This window comes from Sitodiplosis mosellana, unplaced genomic scaffold (genome assembly GCF_009176505.1).
Source record: "Sitodiplosis mosellana isolate CC-2019 unplaced genomic scaffold, AAFC_SMos_1.0 Smas_scaffold_20, whole genome shotgun sequence".
Classification (NCBI taxonomy): Eukaryota; Metazoa; Arthropoda; class Insecta; order Diptera; family Cecidomyiidae; genus Sitodiplosis; species Sitodiplosis mosellana.
Window position 1 is genome coordinate 960,791 of NW_022595262.1, and position 16,052 is coordinate 976,842.

At 35.3% G+C, this 16,052-nt stretch overlaps 5 protein-coding genes across 6 annotated transcripts; 3 read left to right on the plus strand and 2 right to left on the minus strand.

Annotated features, from left to right (window-relative positions):
- Nucleotides 1-366: 366 nt before the first annotated feature.
- LOC129568499 (dual specificity mitogen-activated protein kinase kinase dSOR1) lies at nt 367-2,878 on the plus strand. Of its 2 annotated transcripts, XM_055446478.1 has the most exons (5): nt 390-727; nt 806-1,161; nt 1,234-1,517; nt 1,637-1,954; nt 2,065-2,878. In XM_055446478.1, the coding sequence occupies exons 1-5, from the start codon at nt 615-617 to the stop codon at nt 2,158-2,160; spliced, it is 1,167 nt and encodes a 388-aa protein (XP_055302453.1). In that variant the 5' UTR covers nt 390-614; the 3' UTR covers nt 2,161-2,878. The 2 variants fall into 2 exon arrangements, with proteins under 2 accessions (XP_055302451.1, XP_055302453.1); XM_055446476.1 differs by having other exon boundaries at nt 367-727; nt 1,637-2,878.
- A 201-nt stretch (nt 2,879-3,079) lies between these two features.
- LOC129568498 (uncharacterized) lies at nt 3,080-4,947 on the minus strand. Its single transcript, XM_055446475.1, has 2 exons — nt 4,693-4,947; nt 3,080-4,600 (listed from the first exon to the last, which is right to left on the minus strand). Exon 2 carries the CDS (start codon nt 4,594-4,596, stop codon nt 3,220-3,222), a length of 1,377 nt encoding a protein of 458 aa, XP_055302450.1. The 5' UTR covers nt 4,597-4,600; nt 4,693-4,947; the 3' UTR covers nt 3,080-3,219.
- Nucleotides 4,948-5,052: 105 nt separating this feature from the next.
- On the plus strand, nt 5,053-7,615 carry LOC129568578 (uncharacterized). Its single transcript, XM_055446632.1, has 5 exons — nt 5,053-5,820; nt 5,906-6,143; nt 6,237-6,360; nt 6,675-6,757; nt 6,998-7,615. Exons 1-5 carry the CDS (start codon nt 5,818-5,820, stop codon nt 7,177-7,179), a joined length of 630 nt encoding a protein of 209 aa, XP_055302607.1. The 5' UTR covers nt 5,053-5,817; the 3' UTR covers nt 7,180-7,615.
- A 5-nt stretch (nt 7,616-7,620) lies between these two features.
- LOC129568495 (zinc finger protein 260-like) lies at nt 7,621-9,813 on the plus strand. Its single transcript, XM_055446472.1, has 3 exons — nt 7,621-7,916; nt 8,002-9,331; nt 9,503-9,813. Exons 2-3 carry the CDS (start codon nt 8,011-8,013, stop codon nt 9,718-9,720), a joined length of 1,539 nt encoding a protein of 512 aa, XP_055302447.1. The 5' UTR covers nt 7,621-7,916; nt 8,002-8,010; the 3' UTR covers nt 9,721-9,813.
- Nucleotides 9,814-13,652: 3,839 nt separating this feature from the next.
- LOC129568579 (uncharacterized) lies at nt 13,653-14,249 on the minus strand. The gene has a single exon (XM_055446633.1). It carries the CDS (start codon nt 14,247-14,249, stop codon nt 13,653-13,655), a length of 597 nt encoding a protein of 198 aa, XP_055302608.1.
- Nucleotides 14,250-16,052: the final 1,803 nt, after the last annotated feature.

The window sequence follows — 16,052 nt, forward strand, 5'->3', positions numbered from 1 at the left end:
AGTCAGCACATATACGAGTACCAACAGAACGAACTCAAAAATGTGTTTTGCATGATTTTTTTCAAACTGTTGATATATTGCTCACTGTGTTGATAATGACAGTACGATTGATTTGATTTATTGTTAGAAATGTATTGAACGATGACAATTACTGTGGAATTGAAATGATTATTTCCGTCACTTTTACTACTTTGGAAGAAAATATCGTGTCATGACGATTATTATTTTCATGAAATCGGTAACAATGAAGTTCTGTCATTTCAAACTGGAAACCAAGCTTAACGATGAACTTTATAGCAGTTTCCTAGTGTTGCTCAGTGATACCAACGAATGTCAAACTTAACACAAACACATCGATACCATGAAAACACCGAAAAAAATTCTTCGTAGGTACAAGAAAATTTGCAGTAAAACAAAAGACCAAATAAACTTTTCGGCATTGGTGAATGAAAAGAAAAAAAAGGATAGTTGACAGTATAGTAGACTAGTACAAAAAGACACAATTGGAAACGTACTTCGTCATTGAGTCTTCTTCAAACATTTTATTTGGTGCTTGGAGTTTATATCGAGACATTTGTGGAGACGTAAATAAATAAATTAAAAGAATCAACAAGATGAGCAAGATGTCAAAGAATAAATTGAATCTAACATTGCCACCTGGTTCGGTGGATGCATCGAATCCACCAAATGTTCCAACGCCACCATTTAAGACACCATCTGGTACAGAGTGAGTTGAAAATGGCAAACCAAAAACCCGTTCACCTGCATCAATAATTGAACCATATCACTTTTCTTTGCTTGACAGTCGTTCGAACTTGCTAAATCAATCGAAGGGCAGCATTGATACCATCACACAAACCCTGGAAGAGCTTGATGTCGATGAACATGCATTGAATCGAATTAAAATATTTCTGAGCCAAAAAGAGCAGATGGGAGAAATTCGTGACGAAGATTTGGAAAAACTCGGTGAACTTGGATCGGGCAATGGAGGTGTTGTGATGAAAGTGCGTCACATTCCCACCCAGTTGATTATGGCACGAAAAATGATTCACTTGGAACTGAAACCGCCCGTTAAAAAACAAATCATTCGAGAATTAAAAGTATTACACGACTGTAATTTTCCGCATATTGTTGGCTTCTATCGTGCTTTCCAAACCGATGGTAGGATTGATTTCTTTCATTGGATTCTGTTTATTTTATTCATTTATTTATGTGTGTTTTGGTTTTTCACAGGCGAGATCAGCATATGTATGGAATACATGGATGGCGGCTCATTGGATTTGATTCTAAAGCGTGCTGGACGCATTCCCGAACCAATCCTTGGCAAAATCACATTGGCCGTCCTAAAAGGATTGAGCTACTTACGTGATAAACATGCCATTATGCATAGAGACGTCAAGCCAAGCAACATTTTGGTAAATAGCAGCGGTGAAATCAAAATCTGTGATTTCGGTGTGTCCGGGCAGTTGATTGATTCCATGGCAAATTCATTTGTTGGCACCAGAAGCTATATGTCGGTAAGTTAACCATGCATTTGCTTTGATGTAAACCAGAGAGTGTTGCCTATTGGAAGCGGGAAAACCACACTCTGTTGTAAACAGAATCATTTAGTGGAATTGTTTTTGTATGATTGCAGCCGGAACGATTGGAAGGTGGTCATTATTCGGTGCAGTCTGATATTTGGTCATTGGGATTGTCCCTTATCGAAATGGCCCTTGGCATTTATCCAATTCCACCGCCAGATCCAAAATTAGTAGACCAAATACTCAATGAAAACTCGAATCAACCGCCACCCGAACCGAAAATGATGGCCATTTTTGATCTGCTCGAATGCATCATCAATCAACCGCCTCCACGATTGGAACACAAAAGTTTTAGCCCCGAATTTACCGATTTCATTGACAAATGCTTGAAGAAGGATCCAAATGAACGTGCCGACCTCAAGACGCTTTTGGTATGTGCTGCTTATCCATATATACGTTATTTTATTTGGAACAGTGGCTCTGCCATTTGTGGTATTCTAATAAGACAGACGGAATTAACAAAAATTTCTCCCATTCGCAGGAACATCCATGGATCAAGAAATACGAGCACGAGCACGTTGACATTGCCGGATGGGTGTGTAGCACGATGAATTTACCACCATCAACCCCAAATTAGATAAGGGAATTAATTGGGTATATATATAAATATATATAAAAAAAAATAATTCAAATAGCCTCAAATCAATAGCGTCTTTTTATAATATAATTGTTTCATCCTTTGACTGCTTTAAATGTTAACAACAAAATTAGCCACAAAATCAATTATTATTGTATATCAAGTAAATTTAATTCATAAGCACATACACAAAGTGAAGAGAGAAAAAAAACAACAATATTATCAAATGCCATCCGTGATTTTAGCCCGTCATTTCAGTTTTTTTTTCAGTGTCGATAATAATAATGAACTCATTTCAATGTCGAATTTTTTTTTCTTCATATATTGAGATTACAACATTTTTAAACGATACTCAATGCATTTATTTATGGGGCTCACGATAAATGATACTCAACCGATGTGTATTTGTGGAAAATTATCATATTGAAAAACATAAACATCACTTTTCAGCAGAGAAACAGAACACTTTTGATAAACCTCTATCTGAGTTTGAGAAGAAGTAAAATTGTACTACACACGTGATTCCAGTCATATATATGAATTAGACAAAAATAATATCTGCTTTAGCCATAAAAAACAACCATTTCCACCGCAGGAGAAAAAGAATGATTTAAGAAACAATTGTATTGATATCTATTTTAATGTCTTATTTTAAGAAGTCTGTACTGCAAAAATACATATAAACGTCGAGTAATGTGAGTAATTTCATCAGATGTAATAGTCATGGTGTTTTCACTGTATGAACTGCTCCTTGTTTCGTTTTTATGTAGCCATAATACTGCTTGTTTGCAATATTCATCCCATTTGTTTATTTTTGTCCAGCGAAAGTCAACCACATCTCATTAAATAAATGTGCCTGTTTTGCAAAGTCAGCGATACTTAGCTAAAGTTCAGAAAATATTGAGAGAAAAAAACAACCTTTGCTGTTGAAAAGACGAAATGAACATTTATTTATCTTCAATTTTTGCATAACAAGTTGATGAAAAGTGTTTATTTTATCCCGAACGATTAAACTATGGCCAAATGAAAGCAATACAAAATGAATGATAAAATTTGGTGCTAAATATCCAAAATGGTGCGTATGAATACATTGTTAGTGATATGTGCTTCAATCGGTTTGATTTGCACTGTACTGCAATTCGAGCCGATCGACATATTTTTGATTTTTAAATACGCTCCTTCTTTCAAGTAAACCGTAAGTTTTGTGGCATTGGCAAGTTTGTTTCGTTGCTTTTCCAATTTGGAAAGGCTCAATTTGGAACCCGGCCTCATGGAAGCCGTATTATTGATGAATATCTTGGTGAGTTTCGGTGCGAACCGAATAAATGGCATGATAGAATCGATGAAAGTCACATCCAAGTAGGCTTCTTCCAGATTAACTAATCCATGGGCTAGTTGTGTGGCTTGCGTCAATGCTGTGATTGTCGTGTTGATAAGTTTTATATGCGAAAATGATTGTAATATCGTTGCCGTTGTCATATCTATGGCGTAAATTCCGGTCAGTTTGTTCAGCATTGGTAGATTGCTGTTCACTTGTTTTAGATCACCCATCAAAAACAACGATTGAACCGCATTCTGATCGCAAAGATCTCTCAATTGATCAAATACGGTCTCCGTACTATCTGCCGACACTTTCACAACCAACGTTTTCAACATGATATTGTGGTCTCGAATGAACGGTAAAATTGCTTGTGTTCCGTAGAAGCTATCCACGTTCGGGTTGTTCTTGAAGAAATTTATCAATTCGACTGGTAATTTACCGCACAAATCCCAATGCAAGTGTTTAAGCGTTGGGTATTGTTGTAACATCCACTCATGTTTGTGGCCGTGTGTTTTGCATTCGGTGAAAGATTTCAACGCTAAATGCTTCATATTCGAACAGTGCTTTAGGATTTCATAGAGTCCACCGGTTGATGAGCAACGCGTGAACTCAATGATATCGGCTTTTTTGATGATTCCATCGATGCATTTCGCATGTGCTTCGGTTAAATAATCCGCAGCAAAAAAGCCGATTCGTCGTAACGGTATCTTCTTGAATGTTGTTGCTGCATACTGGAGCACGTTTTTCTCAGCACCATGGAACACAATGTTATGAAATTGTTCACTAAAGCACTGCACGTATTGCTCTTTCGGATGTAACTGTACTTTTCCATTCGATGAGCTGAGGAGGACGTAGTTTGCCGGGTGTTTTCGACGAAAATAATTACTGGCTACTTGATTGATTCGTTTGCACGTCATTCCGAATGCAGCCAAAGATTTTAACGGCAACCATTCGCATATTTCGTCCAGTGTATCGTTGTTCAGTGACAAAAAGTCCGTTTTCAATTTCTTCTTTCTTTTCTTAGCTAGCGGCATCGACGGTGGAGTATTCTTCATTTTTGTAGCCAGTCTCGATGATCTCCGTTCTGGAGATGGAATGGTTTCAGATGGTTTCATCTTGCTATGGGACAAGAAAATAAAACATGTGAGCTATTTTCGAGTTGAACACAAATTTTGTTTACCACTTTTAAGATGCGAGAAAATGCAACTTACCGATTTCAACACGACGTTTACAACATTTACTTTTGTTTTATCATACTTTTACAAGTAATACGAATTTTTGCACTTTGACAATATTTCAAATCAAAAGCGTCGATTTTTTTCCCAAAAATATTCAACACAACAATAATGACAAAGAAATAAAATGAAATATTTAAGCAACAGTGGAGTTTCACATCTAACGATTTGGTTGAGAATGACCAACCATGTGATTCTACAACGCTTTTGTGTGCCGTCTTTGACAGAACAGCATGAAGTTGTCGTTTTTACTTTGGTAGTGACATTAAAAAAATGCCATTACATATGAGACCCTGATTTTATAAATGGATCATATTTTTATTATTATATCTATTAATATACTATTTGTGATCGATTTTTTATATATAGCTCTTTTGATTACAAGCGTACAATTTTGTACGGAAAAAATTCAAAAAGTTTAGTTTAGTTAGTATTGGATACCGAAAAAATGAACCGTTTTTAAAATCAGGGTCTCATCTATACTCAGCATATTTATTTGGATTTTTTGCTGATTTAAATTATTTGAAATTTTTTTAAAAAAATATTACGTTGAATCTATTGAAAATGATACAAACATGCATACGTAGAAACTAACACCATAATTTCAATTCGACAACTAAAAAATATTCAAAGAAATCATTTCCATGACGTCGTAAGAATTCACCGTCTGTATGTAAACCACATGTATTGGTATACAGCCACTTGAACAGTCTCGTTCAAAATATAGCATTAGTGTATGTGTGCGACAAAAGCCGGTGCAGAGAATGTTCAGACGAAAAATTCTGCCAAATAATGTGCATATCAATGCGAAGAGAATGTAAACAAGAGAGAATCGATGTATGGAGAAGGAGAGAAAAACACAAGTTTGATATTGATCGTATGTTATGGCTCGTATCACCATTCGTATATTTATTTCTCTTCCGTATTGAAGCCGGTATGTGATTGCTCTGCTAAAAAGAGCAAATTTATTCAACAGAGAGAGAAGACTTCGACTGCAGTGCTCTGTAATGCTTGCAATTAAATGGAAGGGAACCTTGTATTTGTTGCTATCAATTCAAAACTGCATACGAACAAAACAATGATTTTGTATGCAGTAATAACATGGTGAGTGGATTTTAATAGAATTTTATTTTATTTTCACGATAATTTGTCGTTTTTTTTAAAATATTATCGATTGATGATTTTTCAGACACTGCGGTTATTGTTACTAATTTGTGCTGTGTCACCGTTTGCGAACGGTTACAACATTTTATTTTTAACTCCTTTCAATGGGAAGAGTCATTGGATTCTGATGGAAACAATTATTGAGGCGTTGTTGAATCGACATCATGAGGTGACCACAATCACTAATTTCAAATGGAATGGTCCCAAACCAGCAAACTACACCGAAATTTTGATTGATCCACCTTTGGACTTTGAGTCATACAGTAAGTATGGGTACTATAGTGCCCATTTGTTCAACATATCCGATTCTAATATTATCAGAATACGTGTTATAACTGCTTTTTTCACTGAATTAGAATCACAAGAGGAGGTAATTAAAACAGCCGAGAAATCACCATTTGTTACTTTATCCGAATATGGTGAATTTTGCAGTATGTCAGCCGATTACGCATTATCTAGTGACAACGTTCATGAAACGAAGTGACCTAAAGTTTGAATTAATCATCAACGAGGAGTTCTTTCACGACAGTTTTCTGATTTTTGCACACAAGTACAAAGCACCAATTGTCACAATTAGTATGTAATTGACACACGTTGACCTTCAGATTTTATCATCTCAATGAATTGAATTGAATTTTATAGGCACTTACGGCACATCGGACTTTTTCGATGCACAAATGGGGCTTTTTACACCACTTTCGCAAGTTCTCCATTCGATGCTCGCCTTTAGCGACAATATAACATTCTATGAGAGACTATACAATGTAGCCCTATCAAATGCTTCGCCGATTCAGTCATCTTCCTCGACAAACAGAAGTGACAAAGAAATACTTTGCCGACTTGGAGCCATTACCAACCCTTGATGATTTGCTACAACGTATTTCAGTGATTTTGGTATACACTCACTGATTAACATCGGCGGATCGCATATCAAACTCAATATCAACGGCGCTTAGGAAAGTTTGTAAAGAGCTCACGTTTGCCAAAAGAACAGCTGGAAGCGTTTTTATGTAAGAGAACAAATTTATCTCCCATTTTCTATGCATAACCCTTATTATTTGTCCCTTTAGACTGCTTTAGGCAACTGAATTTTGAAAGTTATTGGAAGTTTGAAAAGGAAACTCTGCGCGATCTTCCACCGAATATATATTATTATTATTATCATTCGTTCCTGGCTCCCACAAAATTCTTGCTCATAAAAATGTGATTTTGTTCATTTCTCATGGCGGCGTTTTTGGATCAGTTGAATCAATTTGGAATGGTGTTCCATCATTGATAACCGCCTTCTTCGGAGATTAATATAGAAATGCCATGCGCGAGTATGTCCGGATATGCGAAATATATTCCGTTTTTCGATATTACAAATCAAACATTGATGGATTCTCTTCAAGAGGTGATTCAGAACAAGTCTTATTTACACAGAGCCTTGGAAGTGTAATCCGTTTTCAAAGTCAACTTAGTTCCACCGATGCAAGAGGCAATATTTTGGATTAAATACGCTTGCCAATTTGCTGGTGTGGCTCATCTGAAATCACATGCAACGAATATGTCTTGGTTTTTGTATTTATCGCTCGATATTCTTGGTGAGTTTTCAGTATTTGTTGTATGTGTTCTCCTTTTACTCCAGTTGATGCTTCGCAGGTGCTGTCGTCGAAATGTTGTGGAGAAGAAATCGGAGTGAAATTTTGATAATTTTCAAATGTATTGAAATGTAATAAAAAAAATTGGCTATGAATAAAAAAATCATAATTGTCCATGTTTTTTTGACAACACATTATGTTTTATTAGGAAAAAAGTTCAAAAATTTCATATAATTAGTACTTTGAAATAAGCGGTTTGTATAGTAAGTTTGATGTATACGTATACAAAAATAGAGAGCAAAAATGTTTAGTCTCTTGACAGTTCTTGACTGTCTGAATTCTTGACTGTCAAAAAATGCCATTAGTTCGTGAACGTAAATAAACAGCTGACTTATTTATATTTTAATTCTTGCGACCCTCGCATATTTAGCGTTGTTTTTTTTTTGTATGAAAAATGTAATTTATTTTAATTTTTTTAAACACTATTTATTTATTCATATTTTGCAAATAGAATTGATTAAGAAAAATTTACTTATTTCAGTGACGCAAAATGGAAGTGCCCATTGAAAGTATCAAAACTGAACCGTGCGATGTTGAATTTCAACAATTTCAGGTTGATAATATAAAATTGGAAATAAAGTCAGAAGTCGACGTAATCGAAGTAGATGAGAGCATCTTCCTGCAGGGTCTTCCTGAGCCATCGAATAACAGTGAAGAACCTAATCCTTGCAATAGAATTGAGGACGTTATCATTTACGATGAAATTATTAAAGAAGAGCCCGTATTCTATGATCCAAATGAAATTTACGCTTCACCAACCATGGAAGATACGACGAAGATGGACGAACAATCCAAGTACACATCGAATTTAGAATCGAATGTTGAAAATGAGTCGAAATCGGAGAAAACGTACGAGTGTTACATATGCAGATGTGAAACAGGAAACATCGGTTTACTTAAGTGGCATCTCCAAGAGCGACATTCACAGGAAGGGAAGTTGAAGGAACCGAGTTTGAAAGTGAAGCATTTAGAACATCCGTACACCAAAGACAGTAAATATTTACAGAAAAGAGAAAGAAAGCAACCAAAAGAGAAGCGTGAAACAAAGGAAAAGCCGTTGAAAGAGAAGAGCTTGGAAAAGAATAATTCCGAAAAAGCACCATTAAAAAAGGGGTCCATGGAAAATCGTAAATTGAAAAAATCTCAAACAGGAAAGGACAATTCGAGCGATCGAAGAACTGAAAAATCGTTTGGATGTACATTTTGTTGGCGAAAATTTGATACTTCACAACGGCTTGAGTCTCATTCGAGAATCCATACAAACCAAAAGCCATTTCAATGCTCTGTGTGCCTCAAATTTTACAATAACCATACGTCGTTCACACTGCACCAGCGGATCCATACTGGCGAAAAGCCTCATAAATGTTCCCAAAGTAATTGTGAAATGAAATTTCGGCTAAAGCCACAATTGGATCGCCATTTAAAAGCCCACGTCAATGGATCAGTCATAAAGAAGCCTAAGGATCGACGAGTCACCATAGTTGAAAATATTGCACAAGAAGAAGTTTCTTCGTTCCAGTTATACGAATGTTATTTATGTCCATTTGAAGGCCCCAAAAATCAAGTGCGAATTCACATCAAAGAAGAACATGTTGGTGAAACATTGTATAAGTGTGACATCTGCTCGAAAAGATTTCTTCTTGAGCGTTCTGTGGAGAGCCATATGATGATCCATAACAAAACCAATCGTTTTGAGTGTCACATCTGTGGTAAAATTTTGGCACGGAAAGACGCTTTAAATATTCATATTCAATATCACACAGGTGACTTCCCCTATGAGTGCAAATATTGTCCAAAGAGATTCTCCAAAGGTATATTAAATTACACAAACAAATTTCAAATTATATTTTTCATATATAATATAAATTATTTTTTTTATATTATAATTTTTCTATGTATTATGATGAAAAAATTTCTCATATTTTTAATAGCTTTTTTACCTTATCATCTTTTTTTTCTCGCCACTCGAAATTTCTCCAAAGTATACACTCTCAAAACGCACGTGAGAACACATGCTGCATTTAAGCCTTTCGAATGTGACCAACCGACGTGTAAGAAAGCATTTGTGAAGAGAAGTGACTTGGTACGCCACTCGCGAATCCATACGGGCGAAAGACCATACAAATGCGAAATTTGCCATCAAACATTCACACGCAACCATTTACTGACTGATCATAAACAAAACATGCATAAATTATGAGGCAATCAAATTATGAATAATAGTGAAAAATCGAGCACGAAATCCAAAAGAGCAAATTTTTAATAAATTTTATAAAAAAGATTTCATCAAAAATGTGTTTTAATTTTCCATCGATTTTTACTCCATTTCTCGTCTTAACTGAATTATTTCGTAGAGATTGGTTGCTCCTGAATTAAGTTTCTTACATGGAAATCGAAACGTAGTAATAAAAAGTGTGTCAGTTTCGATTTAAATCAGACAATGACCAAGCCCTTCATTATGAAACTTCTTCTACTTACCTTGTTATTTATTAATCAGTTCATTTGATGGTTTCAGGGTGTAACTCATACTTTGCTATACTAGAAAGTCACATAGATTCAAGCGCTCAACTGATGAGTGTCATTAACGAAAATTAGACGCATAAAAATGAGAGAGGAAACCACGAGAGCGCACCACCATTCGGGTTATAATGAGCACCAAATTGTTGTGGGAATCACACTTTTTGTTATACTACTCGAGACATTAGTAGTAAAGACCTCTAATCATCGCCTCTTTTGAAGATTTGTTACATCAATGTTTGTTTAGAGGCGTTTTTTTTTATTCATCAATTTTTTTCTGCTTTCCAACGGCTACATTCCAAGTAGTTGATTGAACATGATGGATTTTGTTTGAGGCGAATTTTTTTTTCTCGTTTAGTTTGAGTGATCGATGAAGTTCGTGCCATTCATGATCCATAGGCCATGCAATGTGTTTTACTGGATGAAAGTACAAAGTCGTGTAAAAATGATTAATGGCAAAAACTTCAGACAGTTGACCTCAATAGGCCGAAAAATTTGGAATATCTTATCAGTTTTTTTATAGGTTTGATACTACTCTTTTTATCTTCTTAGGTGGCTTTACAAAACAGGTTTCCCATTTTTGATAGGCAAAAAAACTCAGCTTTATGAATGAACGTAGAGCCGAAGATTCATTGAGTAGGGGAAATATAGCTATGGCACAAAATTATTTTATCGATAGTACATATATCGATTCATTACCTACCTTCTCGTCAGTTGTCTGGACAGTGAACAAGACTTCTCTTATGGAATTATTATCTAACCCAACATAACTCAGATTTTTTTTTATTGGGAAACGAAAATTCAGAAGCAGATAGGCTATTTTAAAGAGATCACCCCAAAATTCGATATATCGATTCCATATTGCTTTCGATGTTGTGTCTTACCAACACATGGAAAAAGATACGTGATCTCTGTTGAGTCTGTTTTAAAACAAGTCTCCTTCATTATACTGCCAAGTGAAGAAGAAAATGTCATTAATTTGATTCGTCGCATGGTACAGGTGATTTTTTTGGGAGGCTGAATTAATTTAAATAGATTCAATACATTTGCAATTTTAATTTCACATCGTGAACATTTGAATTTGTTTTCTACCATAAAGTTATTGTTCAATGGTCTTCTTGCGATATATTTTTGTCAACTACACTTTTTTTTAGCCCAATTCATTCTGGTTCACGAGCAATGAGCAATAAAATTCAACGAAATCTACCTCGAACAAAATTGTATTCGTATTCCATTCATTCCATTCTCACGACTCATGCTCATTCAAATTTATCAAAAACAATCGCACACCACTGAAACATTCATACGTCGCGTTTCAGCTATCAAAACTTATGACACAAGCCGAGATGACCATTGTTGTTCACTTGACTTTTTTGAAAAACGTATTTCGTTCTGACTAAACCGCCCGACGACTAAGCACTGACAGACAGTCTCTATCGCATTAGTTATTTGAGAAACAAATGAAAAGATGTTTCTTTCGACGGAACCTGAGTTCACTTCAGCAAAAAGTACTCAATTAGTTTATTACATCACGTAATGATGCGTCTCAAACCAAACCAAACCACACCGAACCCGACTCGCAAACAACCTCTAGTTGTGCGTGCCTGTGAAGCATGTTACGAATTTATATGTGAGAAACTAGAAATTTGACCATTTTCTCACGACTGAGATTTTATCGCATTGTTTTTTGAACGTGGAAGGCCTTGGAAATGTAGAGAAAAACCTATCATTCGGTCGGTTGTGGACGATCTTTGCTCATATATTCTCACTGCTTCTCTCTTCTTCACTCACTCGCTGAAGTTTTTTTTATTAAATCGATATTTTCATAGTTGGAAATTCTTATATCGATTCCCAAAGTAATGTAGTCTTGAAATTCACCTTTTGGTTAACTTACAAAACCCATGAAGCCACAAGTTGTGGCCCACAACCTCATTTCGACCTCAGGTCAATCAATTAAAAAAATCTCGAAACTCATCGGATTTACATTTGAAATTTATACAGTGATAATTGTGGCCCATTCGCAAAAGAAACAACTTAATTATTTTTCAAGTTAGGTACACAAACAATTAGCACGATCCAATCATAGACAATGAAGTGATAAATGAATATTTAAAAGCGGCTCTAATCATCTCCATCATCTGCATTTCGTTGAATAGTTCGATCGATTGGTAAATATTTGAGATGGAAACTAAAAAGCAAATAAATTGACTTTTAATTTTCTGATACAGGTTTGAGATTGTTTATTTTCATATTTCGTATTCTTGATTGTGTTATACTTCTTCAGAATTATGACTCATTTGTCATGTTTCTTTGAAACTTCAATTTGTTTTGGTAATTCTGCGATTGAAATCATAAAATCAAAATGTCAGCTTGAATTCAATAGGTATATAAACTGCTCAAAGTGTGGATTTAAACGCATATAGCTGTTCGACAGGCGTTGCAAGATTGTGCGCCTGTGGATTTTCGCTGACATTAATGTTCTATTGTGACTTCAAAACAATGGAACTGGCTATATCACGTATTTCTACCCAAAATAGTATGCAGATGATTTTAAAGTTGGACACACTTTGTTAGGAAAAGGAAATGGAAAATGTTTTGAGTTACACGATTTCTCAATTAAAGCTTTGTGCGCAATCGAAAATTGAAATATTATTTTATTTATTCCAAATTTTGAAAACTATGACAAAATCGCCAAGCCATCAGGCTTATTTACTTGACTGACGCCGATTGCAGCAGATATCACTTTTTTGTTCGGAGTACTTCAACTTTCTTGCAATTATAAATATGTTTATGAATACATCTTTAGTCTGAGTCATGAAAATGCTGATTTATCGTATTAAAGTGCAGAGTGTTTGATTGAGCCGTGAGAACAATGAGAGAATTTGCATGGCATAATGCAGATATCTGTGTTTATTTTTCACCAGAAATCTCGACGAAAAATTTGTTCATACCGCTTTTGTTCACAAAGGGAATACTATATTTTATTCACATCATTTTAATTAAAATAGACAAATTTACTGAACTTTAACAGTTTCCCATGATTGAGAACATACATTTTTTCTATATTCGTTCTGCTTGAGCCGAAGTTCACATCTTTATTTTCTTTGTTGTCTAAATAAATACGACATGGTCCGGATTCGACAAGAAATCCGAAACAAGGTCACACATTCTGTGCATAATCAAGCGAAAAAATATCAATCACAATGTATCTGTTTCCAATCCGTCCCAGAAATTGTTGACATTTTTTTTTTTCGTTTCGATTCACAGTCGTTGAATACATTTTATTGAATTGTGAAAATGAATCCATCTCATGGGGTCTATTCACAGACAAACACGCCCATTGAATTTGAATGATTTTATAGGCCATCGAAAGAGAAAAAGGTTTGAGATTAACAAAGAGCTGGATTAACACTTGAATATCAAAACAATCGATAGTTTTTTTTTTCATTCAATAGATCATAATATTTTTTTTATTATTAATTATAGCCAGTTTTTTTGTTTGTTTCTTAAGAACAAATGTTTCACTTGAAAAATCACAAAAAATAAATTTGTAAATCCAAATACGCTTTGTGTATATAGGCATATCAACTTAAATGGTTAAGGTCAGGAAAGTGTTCACTTTCCAATTTTCCTGAGTAATTCGCGACGGAAGCGCGTGAAATCGTGGTCACTTTCGATGTTGCCGAGACATTCCTTCTTCATAGCGTTGAGAACTTCTTCCAACTGTCGATTAACTTCGTCCGGTGTATCTGCTTCGCAGGCATCGTTTATTTTTTGCTCCCATAAAAATGTTGGACATACATCGAACAGGTCATCCAAATGGTCTTGATGTGAATCCAAATCGGACAAAATTTGATCGCATTTTTCATAACACTCCAACAGTATTAAGGCATTTGATTTATCACTTCGATGGCCGATTTGTAGGAACGTTTTCAGAAGTTTTTTGCTTTCTTCATTGTGCACGACACCTTTTACGTTCATCATGGCATACGATTCGATTTGTTCGTACGTTAGCTGTGAACATCCACAGAAACAACGTAGAATACGAAAATCCTTTTGCGGTGGCCTTGAATTAGCACGCACACCACCCGAAGAACTTGATTCCATGTCTAAGTCGTCATCAAAATCTTGTCGCAAATGATTCTGATAGTGTTGATGATGGTGTACACTGGCAGTCTTATCGTCACGACGATTTCCATTATTTTGTGACATTCTTATTTGATTTACAGTCACTTTTACACCAACTGATTACCACGTTTCGTAGCTAAAACTCGTACATTGTTGCGGTGACTCAACAAAACTTTGATTTCTATGCGATTAATCGATACGTACAACGCCGACTGTATATAGAGAATGTTTTCAATGTTTACGTCATTTTCATGTTTTCGTTGTTTTTTTTTGCTTTTGTTTATGAAAATTTTCTATGTTTTATTTTCGTTTTTCACTCCGACCACACATGGAGAAGTCAACTTGGTATGGTGACGGCTAACGAATCACTAAAAATAAATACCGTATTCAAATCGTCTTCACACTCGCTCTGTTCGAACGCAGCTGGCGACTTACATACAGAATGGCACAGCTAAGACGGTCACAAAAATACAAAGGCAAGTGTGCGTTTACAATGTCATGGTGTTCGGAATACATGCAGAAAAAGCGGCATTTTATACAACCCTGCGTGTAAAATACGGTGAAACAGCTATTCACAATTTCTTGTTGGACTTTGATGGAATTTATTGTTCTTACATAGAAATGGAAACCGGCAATTTTTTTAAGTCACACGACTTTCCATTAGTTTAGTTTTGTGCAAAATTATCGTTATTCCATTAGTTTCATTTGGATTTCAATTTTTCAAACCGAAAGACTCGTCGTGATATATACATGAGCCATCCAACACTCGAGTCATGAGTCATGACTTATCATATGATAAGGATAACGTATTGGATTGTGATTGTTTATATTTAGCCCGGTATTTTCAAGAAAAATATTTTCGAACACATTTATCCACGAAATGATAACAGTGTCCCACTCTCATCGATTTAACTGAAAAATGAAGCATAACCGATGATTCCGCTCAATTCCACAAGAAATAACCCACTTGACACAAAATTGTCGTTAGTTTTTGTTTCGTTCAATTAACCATTTAACTCAAATGTCGTCGGTCGAAACGATAATGTGTTACTTTCTATATTTTTCAACTAAATTACGACGGAATCGATTAAAATCATTGTTACACTCCATTTCGCGCACACACTCCGCCTTCAGAGCACTGAGTACTTCTTTCAATTGCCGATTGATTGCGTCCGGTGTATCAGCTTGACGGGCATTGTTGATTTTTTCTTCCCATGAAAAGGTTTCACAAACTTCGATTAAGTCGTCCAAATATTTTTGATTTTTCTCCAAATCGGACAAAATACGATCACAGAATTCATAACACTCCAAACGTACTAAGGCATCTGATTTATCGTGTCTGTGCCCTTTTTGTAGGAACTCTCTCAATAATTTTTTGCTGTCTTCATTTTTCAAGATGCTTTCGACTCTCTTCATGGCATGCGATTCGATCTCTCCGTTGCTTAGTTGTGAACGTTTAAGTGAAGCACAAAAGTCCTTTTGCGGTGACTTAGTACGCTTTCGTTTTGACCAAATTGCACCCATGTCTAATTCGTCATTAAAGCCTTATCGCAAATGACTTTGATAGTGTTGTTGACGTGCACCACTTATTTTCGCGATAATTGCAATTATTTTGTGGTATTTTTGTTTCATTTACTATCACTATTAAACCTACTGATAATAACGTTTCGTAACTAAAATCAATGACTAGGCATATTTATGCCATCCATGCGATCTATTGAAACGTACATCGCCGACTGTAGAAAGAATTTTCTCAAACAAATTTTTCCTTCATTTTCCGCTTTTTTTGTTCCACAAAAATATCCTATTTATTTATATTTCGTCACTTGGATCACAGGGAGAAGTCAACTTGGTGCGCTAGAGGTCTAAAAATAGACAGCGTAGTCA